The sequence below is a fragment of the Haemaphysalis longicornis genome, unplaced genomic scaffold, assembly GCF_048455015.1.
Source record: "Haemaphysalis longicornis isolate Haplotype H1 unplaced genomic scaffold, Haemaphysalis longicornis Haplotype H1 scaffold_1, whole genome shotgun sequence".
Lineage (NCBI taxonomy): Eukaryota > Metazoa > Arthropoda > Arachnida > Ixodida > Ixodidae > Haemaphysalis > Haemaphysalis longicornis.
The window spans coordinates 86875400-86893308 of NW_027526203.1; the positions used below are offsets into that span (position 1 = coordinate 86875400).

The 17909-nt window shown below is 48.2% G+C and overlaps 1 protein-coding gene across 1 annotated transcript in view; it reads right to left on the reverse strand.

Annotated features, from left to right (window-relative positions):
- Positions 1-1180: 1180 nt before the first annotated feature.
- LOC144177904 (hemicentin-1-like) overlaps positions 1181-17909 on the reverse strand; it is a 299755-nt gene continuing 283026 nt past the window's right edge. The window contains exons 11-14 of the mRNA XM_077705496.1: positions 11480-11752; positions 6416-6559; positions 3405-3530; positions 1181-1770 (exon numbers count right to left, since the gene is read on the reverse strand). Coding sequence (XP_077561622.1) covers positions 1757-1770; positions 3405-3530; positions 6416-6559; positions 11480-11752 — 557 coding nt within the window. The 3' untranslated portion in view covers positions 1181-1756. The remainder of the gene's footprint in view (positions 1771-3404; positions 3531-6415; positions 6560-11479; positions 11753-17909) is intronic.

Here is a 17909-nt window from a genome sequence, read left to right on the forward strand (position 1 = left end):
AAGCGACAGTCCCTTCAGCGAGTGGACTGACGCAATCCAATACCAGCGATGGGTGGCCACTGCCGCTAAAACACGTGTACTCTCTCATGTCGCGTGTGCATGTGCATGAAAAGCAAAATTACGCCAATCTTCCCGCGTATGAGAACACCCGCGTGTGATGGAAATGCATCATACGCGCTCACAACACGTTTCACGCGATTTAGAGAATCAACCCGATTGAAACGCCAATTGACCCCACCGATGCGTCGCATCACATCAGGGTTCCCTCGCGGGAAGATGGGCGTAATTTTTTTTTCAAAGTAGTAGGGCGTATTATCTCAAAGGTTTTCCCATGCAACATGCCATTAACGCAGTTTAAGTTTGACGGGCGCGTTGGCACCTCATCTGCTACGTGGAACCAACCACGCAGTGGCCCCGGGCAATCACAAACTGGTCATACGATATTGTCCGTGTGAACAACTTTATGAATCCTTACCAGGGCTATTTTGGGGGAACTCGCCTCTTAGAAAACAAGGGCTCTGGCTGACTGTATAGCTCCGAACGAGATACAAAAACTAAGGTCCTTTCGTCCAGTGATTGTCGACGATCAGGGGAAGAGTAAAATAATGACTGTTAAATGTTTTTGTCGTCGCTATGATGAACACTGATGGGCATAGTCGCAAAATGCAGGCGCATCTTGCACGATGGCAAATCGATGCACGTATGCCTATTGGGTAGTCGGTTAGGAGGGAGGGACTGGTTCCGATTTGTCTCTTACTCACTCAGCCGCTACTTCTGAGTTGACGTGTACGGTGTGGAGCTCCTGCGCGTGAAAGAGACGTGCAGCCTAGGGAATGCGCCTAGCTGCGCTGTCAAAGGGGCTCGTGCCGGCTGCCCGGTGAGGCGGCAGAATGCTGGGTTTCGGGGATCCGCTTCGATCGTGACGCGCGCGAGGCCTCTGACGAAAGGGCATGCACGACGCCCCTTCTTACCTGTGGCGTGTCCCACCTGATCGTCTGCTTTTAGGCCCCCAGGGCTCACTAAAAATGGACGCTTTAAACCGGATATTGAAATAACAAAACTTAGAATTCCGTCTCAGGAGCAGCTGCCAGTGTAATCCCCGGGCAATCGGGATAAAAATCCCGAGATCACCAGAACGCACCTCTCTGGCTGTCTTTTTCGTTGATCTGTGGGCCCAAGCTCTACAATAAAAGCGCACATAATTCTATAGCAAGGTATAGTACGCGGCAACATAGACTTCCGGGCTGCCTTCTAGGCAATTTGTCGAGTGTGGTCCAAGCCTCCTGAAGTTTGACTCCAAGATGCTCGTGGCAGCCCCGCGCACTCACACGGTGCGCTCTCGCTGCAGATTGTGTAAAAAAATACACAGCCCGCAGCACGACACGTTTCTGGTGAAGTCAGCCCACTGCAAAGTTAATCTTCCATTTACATTTACTCCTGGACACTGCTATGAGTGCTGGTAATAGATGTGACTATAGTCAAACGACGTTAATACGTCGGCAGTGAAGAACGTTGACGTACGCAGTAAACGATTAATTGCCAATGGCAGTTTAGTGGTGACTTACTGGCCAGAAAAGAACTACGACACTTTGCTCTCCAACACGCCCGCGCAGACAGGCTTTACTTGCGGGTAGGTAGCAGACAAAATCCCTCATCTTCACTTGCTGGATGGGATTGGATCCGACGGCGACAGCGAATTCGCACCCCTACCGGCAGCCTCTTCGCGTTACCGGAAGCTAAGGTCGAGGGCCATGCTTCAGTCGGCAACAGCTGTACGAAAAAGAAAAACGTGATGGTGGGCATGTTTTAACGTCACTACTGCTCGCGAATGCCGTGTCCGGGCTTCGCAGCTCGAGCATCGAAAATTTGCGCACATGAGATTTTGCCGATTTCAAACTTGTGGGAAAGAAAGAACAAGAAAGAAAATAGCCCGCACTAACCGCTTGATGAGCAATGAGCGGCAACGGCTTAAGAGGGCAGCCAATGCATGGGGTTCAATTGGGGCTGGGTGGGGGAATGTTCGCAACTACGTTTAAACAGCAATTACACAGTTATCGGGTCGGGTACGTATAAACGAGGTTTGACTGCGCAAATGATATTTTGCCGGAATTCTGTCTGGTTCGGTTACCTCTGTAGTACTGCTTGGAAAGCCGCGTTGCAGGGGTGCCACACATTCAGCGCATAAGACGCGATAAGCACACTTTGCAATGAGCACGCACGTCTGGAGGAAACATTGCATATTGAAGATGTTTAAAAACTGAAGCATTCACAACCACGTACAAAACTAATAGTACTAGCTAGAAACTATTTGTATATGCTTCACCCCGCAAATGTCGCAGACCGTAGCGACGAGCAACACAATTCGATATTATCCTTTTAAGTGCTGTAGATTTTCTTGAGCATAAAAACAGTATCATGTTAAAGTCTGTTTTATTTTAATTCGTTGATCAACGTGACGGCTGATAAGAGGAGTTCAGGGGAGTTCTTGAGTTTGGAAATCCAGCCGGAGTCTGTTGGAAGCTCTAACGTGGAAATGAAGTAAGCTTTGATCGGCTGTTGATAGGCATCGCAGTTAACTAGCGAGGTGTTTTCAACATAGAAGTGCAAAACACTGGGATAGTTATTTCGTCATTATGACACATATACTACTCTGGAGACCATTCCAGTAGTGTGTGTTTTCCATCAATATTCCAGAACTTCACAGATTCCGAATCAGAAAGAAAACTGTAGCAGTAATTTGTGGCAGAAACTGTGGCAGAAACTGTGGCAGAAAACTGTGGCAGTGGAATTTAAATCGGAGAGCCGCCCTTTTGAGAGAATACTTGAGTTGCCGTATACACTTTTTTCGCAGGAATAAAACACCCAACAAAACGTTAGCAGCGTGCTCCTAGAACATCACTTGAAAGCAACTGTAATTCTTAGCAGTGTTTTGACAAAAGGCTTTGTTTTTTTCACCTGGACCTTGTTTTGCACAATTAATCACAACTGCACTAATATGTTTCGAGTAGCCGTCTTGCTCATACCCTTGGAAGAACTACCAGCGTTGCTGTTTTATGCTTCAGTTGTCAATGAAGAAAAAACATCCATTTTTAGTCAACTTATCATCAAACACGACTACTCTTGCTTGTGTTCCTAAAACAATGTTTGAGGCATCAGGCCGCCTCGGAGCTCTAAATGAGCAATAACAGTGTGATAATCACTGTAGGTAAAACAATATAGGTAGGAATGACGAACAAAAATCTTTATTCGCACTGATTAGCGAGGAAACATTATTGCGTCTTGTAATTGTTTCGTTTTCACCTTTCTAGCAGAACCTTACAAGACGTGTTATCTCAAGCGAAGCTAAAAATGTATAACTAAAGTTTTTACAAACGATTCAGTGTGCAAACCCTATATACGCTTACCCAGAACTTCGAGATTCCTCACAGCTTGTGTAGACCCGGCGGGATTCTGAACGGTGCAGACGTAGCGGCCGCTGTCCGTCACATTGGCGCTGTAAATGTACAGGGCTCCAGCGAGTACTTCAAACGCTGGAAGTAAATCGCGCACAGTTTGTTTTTAAATGGCGCGTATTTTTTTTTGCTGTTCTTGCCTGTGCCATTTTCAACGAAATGAGTGAGAGTAAATTGTTTTCGACCTGAAGCTTGACTATCAGGTACGATGGTAATTGTTACGTTACCAACACTATCAGTTAATAATACATAGTTCAGTGCATGGGTAACGAATAAAACGCTGTAGAATACAGTGATCTACGGCCACAGTGCGCGCAGGTTATATGCAAACGGCATGTGATTGGTAGCAGCGCGTGACTGCAACTATTGAATGCCAGCCGCTTCAGCCAACTACAGTAGACTGAAAGCTTGAAGAGGTCTTTGATGGGGGGCTTCTTTAACGGTAACAGGAACGGTTTGGCTGCGACCTAGCACGTTTGCAATGTATATCCAGCTTGAGCGCCTAGTGGGGGGCTACCAGACGCTGCTCTGAATTCTGGTCATGTACCGTGAAGCAGCGCAAGCGGACACGCATGGACAGACTTCGGGGAGTACTTGCTGCGGTTTCTCCGCCGCGTTTCTCGCAGCTCAAGACTAGCCGGCCACATGCGCAGAGTAAGTGGAAGGTTCACCGGGCACGATCAGGCGTTTTACAGATAAACTGGCTAGGGCAAATCGTCTCTTGGTGAGCAGAAAACCCCCCGAAGCATGCATCGCGCATGCGCGAAAGAAACCGAGTGGGATGGGTGCCATGCCATTCAGGAAAAGGGAACGTCGGGGTCTCTGGCGGCGAAAGGCGGCAGGACCATGTGTTTGGGACGTAATTGGCGAGCCACAAAGGGAAGCCACTCTCGCAGCTGATCGCTCGTTGGCACGAGCATGGCAGCTGGATAAGAGCGCATGCTAGGTGCGCCTTTCATCCAGCGGCCATGGTACGAGGGGCGACGCAGCGAGCTTGGGCGCTGAGAGAACCCATGCCGCTGGACGTCGCCCTCGGACCGTTCCGGGTAGAGTTACTGTATATAGCTTCCTAGAGTTACTTTATATAGCTCCCCTAGGGGAGCTATATAAAGTAACTATTCGCCATCTTGAGTTCCAGGTCGTGCGGGAAAGCCACCCTTCTCGCGTGAAAAAGCTGCCGCCGTGCCGCCGCGCCAGTGGCAGCGGCGAGGAGGAGTGGCGAGGAGCGGCCGGGCAAAAACTGAAGCATGATATTGGACCGCTTATCTGATGAGCGGCCGCCGCTGCCACCGCTTCCACAACCGCCGATGCGAAGTTGAGCAGAACTGTCTGTGCGCAGCACTGAAAGCGGGCTTTCTGTCGAACTGGAACCCGCGGCATGTGGCAATCAGACGCGCAACTCTTGCGCTACGCGACATATAGGAACTCTAGTTCCGGTTGCTCGGGAAGCAGAATGGGGCGTGACGCCGTCAACGCCGCACCGATCTTGCGGCGCGAAAAAGACAAAGTCGAGATGGTGACCATAGTCACCGTATCCAGTCACCAAAAAATTCATCTGAAATGTAGTGTAAATGCAGTACTGTCGTACTGTGATGTCTCCAATGCGGCTGCGCTAGTCAACCCGCTCACGAAATGGAATGGCCGGTGATTTTTCTACCATGGTTCTGTACCTGTAAGCTGGAAGCACGAATGTCCAATGTCATTTATCGAAGCTAACTTTAGCTATCGAAGCTAGCTATCGAAGCTGGAGCGTTGTCGAACAACGGCGTTATTGCCCGCCTAAGACTGCATTTTAGCCCTGACTAAGTGGCCGGAATTCGCAAAAAGCGATGTGATGTACGCGAACAGCTGAGGAAACAAAATGAAACTTTATGTATGTAATTTGCAAGGTTTTTGCGAGAGTAGGTACATGTCCACAAAAATCGGTAGTGTATGTAAACGGTTTGCTAGTTTTTGTATTAATTAGTTCGAGAGTTTGAAATTTTTGGAAGAACCTCTGAAAACCTTCCAGGATTTTCCAAGACTTCAGTACAATCTGACTTAAAAAGTACGTTTCACAGCCTCGGCCTCTAATACTATTGTTACAAAAGTGCGACTGCTCAAATTGGCTACGTGTCTTTCAAAGTGCGTACCAGCTTGCCGGGGTTCCAGCATGTCAGAGGCTTGTAGCGATTATCTTGTATTCTCAGCGGTGAAACAAATCCAAAATATTTTCAAGCAAATTATGCAGGGAAACGGAACAGTATACAAAATAATTACCGATGTGAGAAGGGGTGCTCTAAGTTAAATCCCGGGCTGCATACGTTAGCCCTACGGCCGGCGCGGCGGGCCCCCTTACGCGGCAGTGCTAATGCCAAGGTAATAGGTCTCGCCGAACTACCGAGAGAAAGCATTTATGGAATAAGGACGCGGAGAACATGCTTTTCTGCTCTCTTGCAGAAACATTGATAGCTTCGTAGAACGTTTTATCTGCCGCACGTCCAGCTCGACGTACCGTTGTCATCGCTGATTGTATAAGACAGCAAGCCATTTCCTAGATGGTATAGCTAAAAAATGCTCTGCCTCCAGTTTATACCCGGTTTGTCGGCTTTCCTTGGACTGTCTTGTGTTTGTTTCTCCTCAGGATGTATGTAGTTGATGAAGTCGTGTGATGACCCGGAAAAAAAAACATGGCAATGAAAATACAATGAACAGGCCTGGTTCGAGGATGTCACTACATCTTGATGTGTAAGAACTCAAGCCGAACTTGGCAGGGAGGAGCTTCCTGCCGACCTCCTTCAGGCAAGCGCTCATCAAACGCAGGCAACAAAGAGGTAAGATACCCTGCGTAGCGCTTCCATGCTTCCATGACAATTATATCGTGTCATGGGAGAGACCTTCGAGTGAATATTATTTTCAGCTGCCGCTTTCTCACTGCGCAAGATGGCACTGCGGAGCAGAGCCGTTTCTGGAAGAGGACGCACCTTGGTCGTCTTCTCCCAGCCTCCGGCCTTCCTTTCGCCACGTTATGCGCGGAACAGGATCGCCCGTGTTGTTGCACCAGAGCATGGCAGGGTGTCCGGCGGGCACCACCACAGTGTCCGTTTCTTTCCCGATCATTGGAGGGGCTGCGGAACAAGAAGAGTGTTGGAGTGAAACACTTGAGCTCGATTAAGAGACGTGGTTGGGGCCGGACTTTACAGTCACCAGCTACGCACCGTAGAGCGGAGGGAGGCATCGTTCGGCGCGTACGTCGCTGCAGAAGGGTGCTTCGATAAAGCGGTGCATTAGGTGTTAAGCAAATGTGACCTACGTGCATATTTGCCCCCCTCTCCTGCAGCACACACCCACAGTATGGGAATGCAGCTTTGCAGAGCCAACGCTGCATTGACCCTCTACCGTCGCGGAAGCTGTAGCAGCGCTGCAGTCTCGATTTTCTTCTCGCACTCTAGGGTGTGGCTCCCGGCACAACCGCCGCATGAGCTTCGACATGGTCCTCCGAGATGTTGAAGGTTTGCTTGTTTCTGTGGAAAAAGGGTCAGCTCACCTTCCGGAAAAGAACAGCAGCGAGGCTTCCGCAGTTCCTCAGTGTTTAGCACTTTGCTGCATAGTTGCGCAAATTGTTGGTAGTTCTCTTGCACCATCACGAAACATGGCTGAATCCAGCGAGCTAGAAGGTACGCTGGGCCAAACTCTCAGGCACCCGCACAGCGCTTATGCGCTATTTTGGAGCAAGGCAACATCACGAAGTATAGTTGAGGCTTGTAATTACGGCATATATGGTAGGTCATTCAAGCTGCCCCGGCTCTTTCCAGAATCTCTGGACCGCATGTCCAATCCAACAAGATCACATCCAAGTAAACACGCCCAAAAAAGTGGACCCGGGATGTTCGAGAAGAATTGATGGAAAATGACCTGATTGAAGTGACTCGAGGGGACATGCCACTTCTCGCTCTTCGAGGTAGGCACGCGAGAAGTGACTAGAATCTGAAGAGTGTTGCAATGAGGCAACCTGAGGCGCAGGAAAAGTTCAAGTGGCGAAAACTGCCGCTAGTAAGCACGACGGCAGCTGTGTAAAGAGGACGGTACCGCCAAGATTTGCATACTAGTTAGGCCTAGTCAATGCTTTCAATTTTAGCTCAAGGGCAGGGTCACCGCTTAACGTGTTCCCTATGTAAAGTTAATCATATATAGCGAGGACGCACGTGTCGGGCAAGGCGCAGAGGTGTCAGATGTGAACGTGGTTTGGAGAACAGCAGCCGGCACCTTGGTGTAGACGACCAGACTTCCAGGGGATATGTACTCCTCCAAGCCCGAAGTACATCGCAAAGTCATTTCTTCGGGTCCTTGAACGATGAGAGCCATTAAAGCGGATGGTAATTTGTTACAAAAAATAAATGCCAGCCACAGTGGCAGGGTCTGGTTCTGGCCACAACCACGTCATGGCGAGGCACTTGCGCTTTCTTTGGCGCTATTGCTCTCAGTTTTAGACAGGAGACGACTTTCTTATGCAATGATACACTCATCACATTTTGTTTCTGAGTCAGAACATCCCGTATTTTCTGGACATTGGCGGATCTCTGTTTAGGCCGACGGTCAAAGTGTTGAGTGTACATTTTATGTATAAATGTTTTTTTGAATAAATCTTAGTTGATAGCTAGTGCTCGTCCTGTCCGGTCCTTTTCTTCGTTGTCCTGTTTTAACAAGCTGTTTTCATCCAACCATGTCGCTTCACCACCTCGCCCAACTCTCCATCCTGTTGTAGTAGATGCCGTGAGCACGCAAACTATATAATTTTTCTGGTTGCTGATGGCCCCCCAAAACTTGCGTTTTTACGAAGAAGCTGGGTGGGAGAGCAGGAGATCAACTCCAAGTCCCAGGTTATGGGCGAAAGTACGAGAGCAGGCGTACGAAGCTTCGAGCATCTTTGAGCGGTGATGGATCAGAGAAGTCTGTGCGGCGCAGACTTTCGCGAAGTCAGTCCTGACGCCATTCTGTCTACGAGGTCACCACACATTGTTGTTTGGTGGTGTCGAAAACGACATTTTTTGTGTTTCACAGTTCTGGCCATCGGAAATCATCAAGTATATCGTGAAGTCACTCGAGGTGACTGTCAAAAGTGGGGAAAACGACAGTCATGTTGTGTTTTGACACGATGAGAAGGATGGATAAGACGGATCAGTTGGAAAGATGCGCAAAACACTCCCTCATTTCGCTGGGAGAAAACCCCTAAGCATTGGACATAACAAACTAGAAAGCACAGAACTAAACGAAATAAAGCCTAGCAAAAAGACCACACTACTAAGCCCGCGCGAAAACACCAAGTTACTCCATTAAAGTTTGAGAAACGCCCAATGCAAGAAACCTCTAGCCAACGTCCGACCACTACGTTTCCCTTGTCTTCTGCTCTCACTGGCGCTCAAGTGGCATTGAAGGGACGGGCAAGCGATTTTTGTGGAGTGCATGTCCTCTAGCTGTTGTGAAAGCGAGCGTTTTATATACTGGGTTAACCGGAAAGAATTGCTAAATAAATAGGCGGAAATAGGTTCAATTTTGCACTAAAAATTTTGCACTAAAGTCTCAAAGATGGCGACACGCAGTGTTTAAATGTGACACTAGTTTACGTGCCCAAACAAGTCCGCCGATCTTAACGCGTGATTGAAAAACCGCATAAAGGAATAGGAAAGGTTGCACAGAATTTTCATTTTAGCCGGGGACAAGTTTTTAAATACCTCTTTTTATCTCGCGTGCCATAAAAAGTACGTTGCCTGTGGCAACCACTTTTTGTTTGGTGGTGTCAGCGTATTGCCGGCATTCCTTTTGGCGGGACGCGTATGGCTGGTAGATCTAAAGAATATGATTTCAAAAGTTCTAGGGCGCTATCGTCAAAACCGTTCAGGGTTGAGGCGTTTTCCTTGATGTCCTTTCATTTGGAATGAGGAAAATATACTCGACAAAAATCGTTTGTCTCTCCCTTGACGACGTGGTGCCGGCGTCAGCGCTGCAACGCGCATCGGGCGGCCCTGGCTGCGGGAAGCAGCCGCTGGCTTCGGGGCCGCCCTCTAGGGTCGCTGGTGCGGCGGCGAGAGAACGAAAGTGCACTTGCGAATGTGAAGAAACGGCGTCGGGATGGCGACGGGGGTGCGGCCCGAAAAAAGTTCGCTAAAATGCGATGTCCTGCCGGGGAACCGTCGCGTCGGCCATGCGGCTGCGCTGGTAGACCCCTGCCACATTGTGGAATGGTGGATGAATTTTTTTTTCATAATTTTGTTAAGGAGCCGGTAATGAACCCAAAAGCTCCAACTGGCAAGCACCGTAGAACAGTGTATCAGCTGCGGAAGGGCTAAAGCGCACAGATGGTTGGCTCCACGAATAGTAGATCCCAGTAAATGAGAGGTTGCACATTTACTGGGACTTTTAAGGCACACAATTCCCGTGTGAGTGATTTCCGAAGATAACGTAGTGAATTTAGACGTGTGTGTAAATGCCCGCGTCGCCGCGCTTGGTTCGCCTGCAGAAGTGAAAAAAGGTTGTGGAGACAAAGGCGCGGAAGTGCTATTGATACGGTCACGCCGGGCTCTTGCTGGGTGGGGGAGCGGGGGGCTCAGTTGCAGTGGGACGTTGTTCTGGGGCATGGCGGGAACATCCTGCACTAGCCAAGGTCACTGTGAGCTTGCAAGTTATCGGAATAGATTGCCTTGCTGGGCGCGTTGGTTGACAGCTTAGAAGATACCCGGGCTTTGAGAGGCGTAAACGAGGAGGGAGCAGGACAACACACCGCCCTTTCTTCAAAGCATGCACCGACAGGCCCGGTACCAAACTCTTCTACGATTGACAGCTTAGACTACAACAAAGCGCAGAAGGACGGTGGAATGAAAACAAATAGGGAGAACGAGCGCTCTTTCCACCTACTATACACGTTTTACAAGCAGGGCAAAATGTGTGGTGAGGCCCTTCCTCTTCGTAAATATTGCACTCGAATATATTGCGCTCTCCTCTAGAAGAGTGGAGAGCATTAGCAAAACGATTGAAGCTCAGAATTTTGCATTTTACCCATAAGACAGGGCTATGCATTGAGTAATAAAATTGCATGTCAATTACAATCTTATTACGAAATTAGAATATCTTATTACTAAATAAACAAGTACTCGCAAAACAAATTCCTGTGTTGCATAAATCACGAATGCATACGGAATAGCGAATACCCACATCAGCACTAACTTTACTTAGATTAATACAAATTGTGAACAATACCAACGGCGTTACCAATTACATAGAAGGAAATATTCATACTGGCAGAGAGTTCTGCAATGATCCCAGCGCGTATTAAACACAGAGCGCAAAAATAAAACCAAGAAACTATTGGTGACTTAGTCTTCTAGCAGCAACGAAAAACCTTCTATTGAATCTTCTGACTGCTTTTTTTTTTGTTTGAGTTTATAGTAGGAATATTTGCTCTCAAAAATTAAAACATTATTTTTGGGACTTTTGTGCATCATGTTTCTTCCAGGGTACATTGTTAGGCATCGGACGTCAAAGTCGCCTGTATATCTGTAGCCCAAGAAGGTAACGACAAATATTTTTGACAGCCAGAAATCTCTAATCAGTAAGTAGTAGTGCAGAAAAAACTGAAAACGGTATCGACGCACCACGGAAAAAGAATTGGGTCCGTAGCTGCTGTAGCCGGTGCTAGTTCGGGGCAGTAACACTGTTAGGCCCTGTTTTTTAGCGCTGTGACAGAGCCGTTTACTAGCTTTGTTCGAGCGGCTAACTTGTACAAGACTTTAACCCGAACTACCATAGAGACAATAACTGAACTCAAACGTCTACTGCCCTATAGCACTGAGAATACCTCTCTACTGTCTGTTCCTACTTTTGACCTTCTTTTTTCTTCTTTCTCATTTCTGCCCATCTTCGACATGCCAATGAGCAAGGTTGCAAACACTTATTAATATCCCTTCCTTCCGACGTTCCGTCCGTTTATTTAGGCAGTGGTTAAGAGTTATTTTCTTGATCTTGCATTACTTTACTGCGTTGGACGTACTTACTGATGACACTGAGAATCAGGTCAATGGAATCCGAGCCCGCTTCGTTCGTCGCCTTGCAGGTGTAGTTGCCGGCGTGCTCCTTGCCAACAGCAGGGAGTCGCATAGTTCCGTGCTCATCGGTGAGTGATGTCGCAGCGTTGGCGAAGGCCGGCGGCCCCGTCCACGAGATCCGCGGGCGGGGAAACCCGTCGGCGACGCACTCGAGCAGCGCGGCCTTGCCAGCGGTGACATCGACCGAGCCGTTGCCGCTGGAACTCCGGATCTTTGGAGGTACTGCGGTGAGCGGGAAAGAACTCCCACGTTTTAACTGTTGATGCAACAAACTAAATAAGCAAAGAAAACACATAATCAATGTTATCTTGTCATCCTACACTGCAACGAGTTAGCGGCTTGACAGTTTTACGTCCGCTCTGTCTACAATCTAACCTTACCGAGCAGTACCGGACTCAGTCAGCCGCCAGTCGGTGGTAGGCCTTTGAGAAGAAAATGCAGACCAGACAAAGCCAGACTCAAATGCCGGATATATTGTTTGTTGCTTGCTCTGTAAATTGACTTCTCGACGGCTTTTGCAGCACAGTTTGGCCCCGCCAGAAGACATTATAAAGGAACCCTAACACAATGTTTGGCCAGCGACTTTGATTATGAATGTGAAGAATTTCAAGGATAAAGTGTTTTATCCACGTCTTTGCGCTGTAGGAACATCTCCTTCCAAGCGGCCCTTCCTCCAACCGGCTCGCTGGAGGACGACATACGAAGGTGAGGATCTCGGGAAGACTATCGGCAGTTCCAATCATATGTGATGCCGTCACGTAGGAGCGATTCGAAATTGTGTGAACGTCCAGATCAGGGCTGTCGTATCGAGCGGCAGCACTACCCGTTCAGCATCTGAAAGACCAGCTGGCGTCTTTGGGCTGTCATAACATCAAAACCCCAATCATGGAAAGCACTTCACGCCTACATTAAGGTACACTGACCAACCGCTTCGTAGCCCAACCATCTAGACCAGTGAGTGAATGACAGCCCGTGTCATTTGTAGTATTTATTACCGTTTAGGCCCTGGCGAGACGGGGCTACGTTCCCGCTCCCGTCCGTGTGGGCCTAATCAAAGATAAACTGGCACGTCCCCTTACTACGCCGCATGATTGTGAAAAGGTATACTCTGGTTCATTACAGTCTGGTTCATTTCGGCGGCAGTGCACAAGGGACGCCAGCCTAAACTACGCTTGCCACCTTTTGCAGCACTAGTTTCCTGCGCATCCTGACTGGGCAGGAGAAGGGACGCGGATCGTCGCAATCTCGAATTCACCGTCGGTGGTGGCTACTTCGGTCGTCACCTTTCACCGGAATCTACGACGTGCGCTTCAACACGTGACGGCGACGACTACGCTCGTAGGCCTGCTGCAATATAATAGGCAGTGAAAAGGACGCACCCCTCAGTTCGGCGGCAGTGCACAAGGGACGCCAGCCTAAACTACGCTTGCCGCCTTTTGCAGCACTGGTTTCCTGCGCATCCTTACTGGGCAGGAGAAGGGACGCGGATCGTCGCAATCTCGGATTCACCGTCGGTGGTGGCTACTTCGGTCGTCACCTTTCACCGGAATCTACGACGTGCGCTTCAACACGTGACGGCGACGACTGCGCTCCTAGGCCTGCTGCAATATAAAAGGCCGTGAAAAGGACGCACCCCTCAGTTCGGCGGCAGTGCACAAGGGACGCCAGCCTAAACTACTCTTGCCACCTTTTGCAGGTGAGTAATTTAGTATCAAGTTAACTACCCCACTGGTCGTATTTGATTGCACTGCTGCCGAACTCATTGCGGTGTTGTCAGTTTTAAAGCAAAGCTTTCTACCTCTACCCCGCAAGGGTTCTTTCGCGACCGTTGGTGTCACCAGAAAACTCCCGGAAAGAAATAAAAGAATTTACTGCACCGCCAGGGATCGAACCTGGAACTAACCGAGTAACAAACCAAGAGCCCGTAGTCTTACCGATTCAGCTACGAGCCCACACCGAGACGGCGAAGACAAGTGGTGCACTTACCAAGCACATCTACGGCTTAACGCCTGACTTCTCGCTAAATTCTACGCGATAGCGATTAAAGTAAGCACACAATAACCCATGGCGTCTCACTTCTAGTACGACGCCAATGGGCCTGTGGCTTGCAGTGTTCGCGTAAAAAAATATCAGTTCCTTGTCGTCCGCCATCACGCCAGGCGATACCTCAAGAAACACATTCAAATACTCCTTGATGGCCGGGCCATCACTCCATGCCCCAGCATCAAAATCCTGGGCCTACATCTTCAGGACAACACCAAGAGTAACATATCCTTGCAAGTGCGTCAAACACGACATTAATAAATTATAAACATGATCCGGCGAGTTACCACCAAGAAGCGAGGCCTCAAGGAATCCGACACCGTTCGATTAGCTTTCGTCTTCTCCAGAATCACTTACGTCAACTCCCTGTCTTCTTCTCGGCAAGGAGGACATAAAGATGCTTTATATAATGATTAGAATGGCGGTTGAGCAAGCCATTTGTCTTCCCATGAGGGCGCCCAGAGAGGCTGCTTATCACGGGGCTCTAAAAAGCTGAGAGGTGGTCATCTTTCTATCCAGGAGCTCCGAATGGGCATAACTGCGGCGGTTTGCTCAATCTTTCACCAGATTGGTTGGGCAGCACAGAATATCACTCCGCTTGATGTACTCCTGGGCTTTTGGCGACAAGAAAAAAATATGCTCCATTTGCTTAGACATATGAACACCTCAGAGGACGAGGGTCACCGACAAGCACGGGCTCAAGCGCTCAACATCACCAGCGGTGGAGATCATGCAGTTATCTACACAGACGCCGCCAAACATAGAGTGCAGCAGTACGTCATCATCGTGTCTACCTCCAGAACCAACCTCCTTGCTGTGACACACTCAAGACCGAAGACATGATGGCAACAGAAGAGGCAGCCGTTGCCTTGGCTCTCAACCAAGGGTTTGTAAAGTAGTCACAAATTCCCAACAAGCTTAACAGAACTACCTGTCGGGTTTGGTGTCCCGACCTGCACTGCGTGTGCTAAAAAACCACTCCTCAAATGGTTCCATTCAGCTCATCTGGACACCCGCTCACGTTTCTATGGAGGGCAACGAATACGCCCACCAAGCCTGCACTTTCACCCTCAGTGCTATGGAGCTGCACGAGGGCAGTCACCCGCTTGTCTCAATCAGGGACATAAACCAGAATTATCGCTATCTGAGGCAGACTCTACCTTTGGCTTACACTGACCTTTCCATAGAAGAACAAACTACCCTACGGCTCATATAATCCGGCTCCTTCCCACACCGGATGCGTGTTCACTTAATGCATCCGAATCGCTAAGACGCTGCATGTAAATTTTGCTCATAAGTAGGAACACTCTGCCACATAATCGGGGTGTGCAACTTTAGCCCTGAGCACCTCCTCTCCTTCTGTCAGCTACCTAACAAGAGCAATGGGAGATGCTGCTATCCAGCCCCTCTCTACCTACCCAACTTTAACTGGTGGACAGGCGGCGCGGACTGAATATGGGCTACAGTGAAGAAGGAACCACTCTCCTGGACCGCACTTTGGGCCGTTCAGAAGTCCTAATAAAGTGTTTCCTCCTCCAGCTCCAGCTCCTCCTCCTCCACCTCTTCTTCCTCCTCCTCCTCGTTCTCCTTTCCTCCTCCTCCTCCTCCACCGTCTATGCCACCGATCTCATCGCCTCCGTCCGCTACGGCAAAGACGGAGAAGTGAGATCGTCGGACACCGGGTTTGAGCTTTTATTTTATAAAAAAAGTTTCCACTGATGTGCTACACCAATACAACTCAACCAACCACCGTTCATTCCTCATGCAATAATTTTACCTGCGCAACAATATCTCTTTGAAGTAATACAGGGTGTGGTTAAGTACATTTCACTTCTCTCTGGTTTCAGGATTTGTAGAGCGACGTGAGTGAATTTGTGATGTCGCATCGATAATCGTTGTGGGTGCCGTTTACAGCTTTGCTTTCCAGCCACATTCACCGAGTGGATTGGCGCCATTTTTTTTTGGATGGGGAAAGACGGCACAAGGGGAGCCAGTAGCAAGGTTCCTGAAAAAGATGTTACAGACATGAAGGACATGCGTGAGCTATTATCAGCCTTTGACAAGTTCACACGTGATCTAAGGGCGGAATTTGATGAACTGAAAAAGTCTATTTCGTTCTGCACTGACGTCTGCAGTGCCGTAAGACGGCAACTGAAGAAATAAAAAAACTGAGACAAGAAATGAATGAACTTGTCAAGCAAAACAGGGACCTGAAAGCTGAGAATGACAGGCTGGCGAACAAGTGCGAGGACCTAGAACGATACCAACGCCTTAATAATCTTGAGATCAAAGGCGTGCCAACTGACAACGACCCTCTCACCGTCATCCAGCATATAGGCAAGAGCGTTGGCATCAAAGTTGATTGCACGGACATCGACACGTGTCACTGGGTGCCCACAAAGAACTCGGATGCACAAAACATTATTGTACGGTTTCTTCACCGCAGCAAGCGAGACAGCATATTGACAAAATGCCGGAAGAGCAGAGTAGACACCTCTGTTCTGGGCATTGAAGCGAAAGATGCAATCTATGTAAACGAGCACCTGACTCAGGCAACTAAGGCTTTGCTTTCTGCGGCGATCAAAAAGGAAAAAGAAGTGGGATGGAAATTTGTTTGGACGGCTTCTTGCAAAGTGCTAGCACGCAAAGACGAAAAAGCAAAAAGCGTCCAAATTTCGACCCATGCTGACGCGTAATGGGGAAAAAAAAGGGGAAAAAAAACGGGACTTCAACGGGATGATAGCTACGCTGTAGCGATATGGCGACGACCTCGGACGTTAGTGGTAACTACTACAGCACAGAAGAATTTAATCGTGAATTCTGTAGTCCTGGAACTTCATTTTCAGTCATTCATATGAATATCAGAAGTATAAAAAACAAAATGGATGAACTTACCCTCTTTCTGGAATCCCTTAATGAGCGCTACGACATCCTCGCCTTTTCAGAGACTTGGGTTACAAACCCTGATAATGCGCCGCGTTTGAATGGCTATCGTTCCGAGCACTTATGTCGCAAAACCAAAAGAGGTGGTGGCCTAGCCGTTTATTTCAAAGAAGAACTGACTTCTGAAGTATTACATGATTTTTCCTTTATCTCGGTAGATGTAAAATGTTTGGCTGTTCGGCTATCGAAACTGATAGTGCTACTATTATACCGACCCCCGCAAGGGTGAAAACGCTGCTTTTTAGAATTTTTCGAGATGTTCTTGTCCTCTTCAATATGTGAAAAGCATTCTTATGTTGTCTTGGGTGACATTAATATTGATCTGTGTTGTAATGATAACTATGCGAAAGAACTGAATGCTCTATTATGTACTTATGATGCTGCAAATCTTATCCATGTGCCCACACGATTAACTACGCACAGTGCTACTTTAATAGACATATGCGCGACAAACATGCGTCCATACGAATGTCGCAGTGGTGTGCTATCATGCTACCTGAGCGACCATTTAGCAATATTTTTTCTACTACCTTCTTTTGCTACAAACAAACACGTAAATAACGAACGGGTATATTTTCGGCGAAAAATTACTAACGAAGCTCTAGGAATATTCCTACGCTCGATTAAATCGGCGGACTGGAACCCTGTTTACCTGCAATGTGACGCCGAGAACGCCTACGATGTTTTTGAGGGCATATTAAAGGATTGTCACTACGCTGCTTTTCCCCTAGAAAAATGTACCTCCAAGCAAACAAAGAAATTTCGCAAACCGTGGATGAGCTCAATCCTATACGCCAGAATAAAAACAAAGAACAAATTATATCATGAGTATCTTAAAAAGAGCGATGGTGAATTGTTTACAAAACATAAAAAAAATCGCGCCAATCCACCCCATGAATGTGGTTGTTAAGCAAAGCTGTAAACGCAACCCATAACGATTACCCATGCGACGTCTCTTAAATTCACTCACATCGCTCTACAAATAGCAACACCAGAGAGAAGTGAAATGCACTTAACCACCCCATTTATTGCTTCAAAGAGATATTCTTGTTAAGGTTAAATCATGCATGAAGCATGAACGGTGCTTGATTGAGTTGTATTGGTGTAGCACAAGAGTGGAAACTTTTTTTATAAAATTAAAGTAAGCTCCAACCCGGTGTTAGACGATCTGTCTTCTCCGTCTCTGCGCCGTGGACGGAGGCGACGAGATTTGCGGCAGAGAAGGAGGAGGAGGAAGGAATACTTCTCTTCAGATTTCTGAACGGCCCAGAGTGCAGCCCTGGGGAGTGATTCCTTCTTCTGGGGGGCCATATGCAGTCCGCGCGGCCTGTGTTATGTCCACCCGCTGAAGCTGGGTAGGTAGAGAGGGCCTGGTCAGCAGCATCTCTCATTG